This window comes from Apaloderma vittatum, unplaced genomic scaffold (assembly GCF_000703405.1).
Source record: "Apaloderma vittatum isolate BGI_N311 unplaced genomic scaffold, ASM70340v1 scaffold11166, whole genome shotgun sequence".
In the NCBI taxonomy this organism is placed as follows: domain Eukaryota; kingdom Metazoa; phylum Chordata; class Aves; order Trogoniformes; family Trogonidae; genus Apaloderma; species Apaloderma vittatum.
In genome coordinates, this window is record NW_009723381.1 from 16,288 (window position 1) to 22,483 (window position 6,196).

The window sequence follows — 6,196 nt, forward strand, 5'->3', positions numbered from 1 at the left end:
AGACCAGGGGTCCCCTATTCTCCCCAGTGGGTAGGTCAGCCCTGCAGGCTCTTCCCATTCCCTTTACTATCCTTGGATAACCAGCAGACCTGATTCCTGGCTTGCTTTTCTTCTCAGTTTGAGAAAATACGCTGCAATTTGTCTTGATTAATTATGTTAATTTGGGACATTTTCTGTTGCATGCACAGCAGTCGATGCATGCAGCACAACTTTCAAAAATATTTGCACTGACTGAGTTAATAACACATACTGCAACTAAGCACTTGCTCAGGAAACAGAAATATAGCTACCCCAGCCCGCTGCAAACTCCTGAAGTTATGTCTGATATATATCAACTCAGAGTTGAGTTGGAACATCCTTTATATTGATATTCTTGCTAGTAAACATGTGTCACTCAAGCACTTGCAGGTAGCAAACCACAAGGATCATGAGCTCTCTTAAATGAGAATTAATTCCAAAATTTATATTAGCATTGAAACTCTTTTCAGTGCTCTTAACTCCAGTAACGCCTGTTCTGCAAGAACAAGACTGTGCAACAATCGTGCCCAGTTACCATGGGAAACACAAACTAGGAACTGTGGCAGAAAGGCATCTTACGTAACTGAAGATAGCTTCTCTTCTTTGTTTAGTTTTAGGCAAAAATTCATAAAACAAAAGATACTCATTTGCTTTCTGTTGTTTCCAGGAGCCAAAAGCACACACACAACCCTGCAAACCCATTCACTCAACCAGTGCTTTTGCAGCCAATGCTTCGAATTAAGCATGCAGGAGGAGCAGCATGAAAGGAGAGGGGAAGCAGGGCAAGAAGAGAGGTGATTTAGCACCAGCGACAAACAGCCAGCAGCCTGTGGCAGTGATTGAAATATATTAAATCAGCTATTTCATTATGCAGCAATAGCTGTGACCCAAAGGCAGTTAAGGATCTGCAGCGCTCTTCCCCTCTGTTACAGTATCAAAATACTCTACTTCTTTGCCTCAGCTTCTGGTCAAGTACTGAACCAGTAAAACTTCAGAAACCTGCACTCCAAGATAGGCTGCAGCAGCCCTCATCCAGCAGATTCTACTTGTTTCATCCCTTTTGCTCGCTGGAGCAAGGCTTAGACCCCCCAGCTCTCCTTGCTGACCAAACTACCAGTTCCTCCCATCAACATGACCAGTTCAGAAGCTCTCTCTCACTCTTGTTCTGTTCCACAAACACTTTTGGGTCTTCTGTGCCGAGGGGCTTCTGTCTGGCGGCCCTGATCTACTGCAGTATGTGCCTTCATGGTCATTCCTCCTCTTTTACCCTGATCAATACTGAAACCAAGAGGTTAAAAAAAAAAAAAAAAAAGAATTTACTAGTCACAATTTCACTCTGGCATTTTTTACATTTTGGGGCTTAATAGGGACCTATTTTAACAGTACTAGAAAATTAAGTGTTTGTTGCAAGGAAGTGAAAATTCAAACCCGAATGCGTACACAGTCTCGAGATGTCCCCTTACAGTAGCTGCTTTCAGGCAAGTTATAATCTTACAGTGGACAATCCAGCTTTGGTCCCCACACCTTCAGTTGCTGCTTGCATATACTACATACACTGTGAGCTGAATCAAGCAGTCAATCCCAACCCAAAGTAGTTTCTAGAAAATTGTCCTGGAGAGAGGAGCTGGATGTTGAAAGATGCTTGCCCTGAGCATTAAAAATGTTTTATAAATAAGTTTCATGTTTTAAAAACAGAAACCAAGACACAACTTGATAAACCATTTTAGGCAATGTCTGAAAGCATCATCAAGATCACCTGCCCCTTCTTTTTCAAATAACTTCTTTCCTATGTGCAATTCTGTTAATATCATGGTTGCCATGAAATGCTCTCATGCCTTTCTGAGAAATCCTCTGTGCGTTGCCGCATACGCACAACCGCTTCTCTCCAGCGCTGCCGTAAAACTGCCTGTGAAGCAGAACATGAAAGATTTAGCCAGCTTCTCAGCATGGCAGGAATCAGAATTTCAAACTCTGCAGGCATTACTGACATTAGAATTTCTGTAACGCCACAACTGAGACATTTCCTACATGAGGACTTTTATAACATATATATACTAAATGCATATTTGCATTGCTTTATTTTTTGCTTGAGTGACACTCAATAAAAATGAAGTTTAAAAGCTGAATGCACTTCAATTTTGGCTTAAGATAACCAGCTAGCTGCCATTCTAGTTTAGCTTTGTCTTTGTCACATTATACTCTTGATTTTGAAAGCCACGATAGTAAGTTTTTATTTATTTTGGCATTGCCATGGTTTCATTGCTGATGTGCCTATGCTACGAAAAAGAACACATTTTATGTCATGCTATGTGCTGTGACTGACAGAATATACATGTCAGCATCTATTTACCAAGAAAGTGGTAAATAGTGTTTGGCCGAGTGCTCGGCCAAAGCAGGGGGTAGGGACAGGACACAGATGATAAAACCAGACAGTTCTATCACTTGTCCAAGTGATTTGAGAGTCCCTGCTCTCAAATTACTGGCAGGCAAAGATGTATCCATTGGTGCCAAATCATATTACAGCCATCAGCAATACATCAAACGCAAGGACAATGCCACAACGTGTGGAGTTACAGCGACTGACAACATCGGTTGTCAATGAAACATGTAGATGAGAGGCTGCAAAATAAGAGCGTGAGAGGAGCACTTGAACCTCACCAGGCTGGTCAGGCTGGCAGCAACAAGATGATGAAGAGTCAGGTCCGTGTGAGCAGGGGGAAGCCATTCCACCATCCCTTTCCCCAGCAGTGAGTCTCACATGCAATGTGTACCCAGTAAACATTTAAAGCAAGTTTGGCAACAAGGTTTTGGGCAGTCTAACTAGAAGTGTACACATCTGTATGAAGCTCACATATACCTGCTTCACAGAAGGAGAGGAAAACCCACATCACCTATTTGAAGATAAATCTTTACGTTGAACTGGCATATGTACCCACAACGGAAATAAATCCATCAGAATTGAGCAATCATATCCGACGTTTTTTCTTCTACAAATCTAGGCTCTTTTTGTGGAGCTTTGGGTGAAGAACTAGTTTTTCACTAGAGTACATCTTTGTGCCGGCATAATTCTTATTTTACTAAACGTTTTTCATAGCATTTCCTAATCACAAGAGGCACAGAAGCTGCTTGATCGGCCAGTAATCAATCTGACACTTTTTTCCTCACAAGAGATTTACAATCAGTCAGGTAACTTCATTCTGTAACTCAGAACATGCTTTTATCATGCCATGGCTCAGACCAATAGAATTCATCACCTTACCAAGACAGCACGCTGATTTTAGCTACTAAAATATTAACATTACAGTGAACTTCTGTTGATCCAGAGGATGTGCTACCATCTCAACCAACTGCAATATCATGGCAAGGAATTAGTTTGTCTTCAGTAAAACACACATAGTGATCTTCCAGAAATTTCCTAGAAAACCATCTCCTTCTATTCCCTGCCCTCACAAATTATTGAGACTTTTTTGCACAAGAGCTGCACAAGAATGTCAGACGTGTTTCACTCCGCCCTTACGAAACACTCACTGCTGGGGCTTTTGCAGAGCTCCGGGAAGGTGACTGTGAACCCCTGACAGGTTTCGCAAAGTCTCGCTCTGATTAGATGCCACCGATACTTCTGCATACCAAGCATCTTTCCTAAGAATTTAGGAATAAAACCCACAGGTTTCTGCTGCAAGGATTAACCCTTGTCTTCAGGCCAACAGTCCCACCCCAGCACAGGATGATCCTGTGTTACTTGCTTTAGTGATTTTTTTTCAGGTTTTCTCTTTCTTCCATTTAAGTTTCCTGTAGAGCTTTCTTGTCCACATACATCATTTAGAGCTCTTTTGTTTGTTGAATCCTAATATGTTAGTACTAATTGCCGTTGGGCTCTGCTAAAATATGCATCTACACCCTTTCAATAGCTAATCCATTTAAGAACCATGTTCTATACTCTGCATACTCACAGCACCCAACACTCCCAAAAAACATTAAAGCTCTGCGTACAGAGAGCAGCAGTGAACTTAAACCTTACAGAACATGTTTTGTTTTTTTTCCTGTTTGGAAACAAAAATAATCATGTCACCATTGTCCAGAAAGAGTAACACCAAGCCTGCTGCAGTTTAAACACCATGTAAGATTTTGCTTGAGTTGAGCAACAGCATAAAAAAATTCAGCTCCAGGATAATCAATCAAGAATGGATGCTGCATATTGATGGGTTGCTCAGGTACTAAAATCATATATACACAGTAAAATGTTGAGACTATTTTCTCTTTGACTGCATAGTAATTCTGGCTGTGACAAGGAAGAAGAAAAACCAGACAAGTTGTTGAAACAGATGCCAAAGATTTTATACAAGGAATGTCATGGCTGCTTTCTCTTTGTGCATTAACATGGTAGTAAAGCCACATGCATCAACAGCACACAGGGCACAGCCTACAAACCAAGAACACATTGCTCACCCATTTAAAAAAATAAAAATACTTTGAAGCACAGAATTATGCTGGATGCGCAGAATGTCTTTTAAGAGAGGATTTCTACCTACTCATGCCCTTCCTTGGGCAACTGTTACTTTATGGCAGATTTTGCTTACTAAACCATTCGACAGTCCCCAGTAAGCTCGGCCAGTACCGAAGGTGTCCTGGAATGTCTTCTAAGTTTACGTCCACGTGTAGGCTGGATGTAGTTGTGAAGGGGCAATCACTTTGTGAGTGTGTTCTTTCAGAGACAAAGTGAGAGCCGCTTGTTACAAGGAAAAAGTCAGTACGCTTGTTGAGAAGATCAAGTCTTTTATAGCAGTTAATTTAATAATACAGTCCTAAAACAGGGTGGTGGGCACTCATCTACACAAAAGCACATTTAATAAGCTGGGGAAAAAAAAATACCACAGTTCCAGGACATTGCATCAAACTCCAGCCACTCCAAGAGGAGACATCTCTCATGTGGTGGAAGAATTCTTGTCTATGTAAGCCAAGAAGGGAGAATTTTAGGCAGTTTAATCCATAATGGTCTCTTACTTCTTATAACTGGAACCACAAATGCACAGTACAAGACACTGTTAGTTAGGTTAAGTGGTGCTTTTCATAACAGAATCAGTGAATTCATTGCAGTCCTTTAATAAAAGGATAACGTCCTGTGAGTGCCAGTTGCTAAGAGCAAAGAAGAAAGGTTCCCATTTTCCAGGTGGATCTGTAAATTCGTATTATTAGAAAAACTGTAAGTCAAATCTGTGCAGTTTCTATGCAACCACATCTGAGAACACGGAGGCTCCAGAGACTCCAGGATCACTTAAAAAGTAGGGGAAAAGAAAAAGTCAGCACAACCCAAACAACTCAAACTTCGTATTTCAGAATTGCTTACGTAACACGTTCTCTTGTTCTGCTCTGGACAAAACTTTTTGCTGCAACAAGCTGGCAGAGAAACTTGAAGAAAACCTGAGTACGTGAGAACATTGTCAGGGAGAACAAGACCCTGCTACCTTTTGATCTGGTATTGAAGCTGAAATGGCAAAAATCAGAACTCTTTGCCTTGTGACACGTGATTTGCTTTACCTTTCAGAGCTTTGCTGGTCTCTACCACGGGGTCTATTTCAACTCGATACCTCTTGCACTGCAAGACCGCTGCTCGTATCACAGTTCAAACAAACTTGCTAATGAATCGGGATTTCACCTTGCACAGCCCGAAGTATGGCACCTCCAGATGTAGGGTTGGTTGAATTACCAGGTGTAATTCACACAGCAACATTGGAGGTTTCCTGGCAGCACAGAGTCCAAACCTTCCTCACGGGACATCATGATCAACAAGACATTCCACAAGCAGAATCAGAAGGCTGTTAAGTCTGATCCAGTACAGTAAGGAACACTACCATCCATCATTTGAACTAGGAATGCTCAAAGCTTCATAAGCCAACCGTATTCTTAACATACTAAATTATACATAGATAGATAGATATATATAGATATATATTTATTTTTTTTAACTTGGAATAAGATACACTGGATTTTGGTTTGCTCATTTATAAGGGAGCTCTCTCCCTTCCCCAGTTAATTTGAAATTAAAACCTAGAGGCTGCACGTAAGCTCATTCCCAGTGTTCCGAGATGGATATAACACGAGAGGAGGCCAGAAACTGGAAACATGCACTCTGGCTGCAACAGGTTACGAGGTGAAAGTGAGACCAGATATTTTCATTTGT

General features: G+C 41.2%; 1 protein-coding gene across 1 annotated transcript in view; it reads right to left on the reverse strand.

The window, feature by feature from the left end:
* Window positions 1-5,358: 5,358 nt before the first annotated feature.
* Window positions 5,359-6,196, reverse strand: part of ZFYVE1 (zinc finger, FYVE domain containing 1) — a 23,057-nt gene continuing 22,219 nt past the window's right edge. Inside the window, exon 12 of the mRNA XM_009872099.1 lies at window positions 5,359-5,436. Coding sequence (XP_009870401.1) covers window positions 5,359-5,436 — 78 coding nt within the window. The remainder of the gene's footprint in view (window positions 5,437-6,196) is intronic.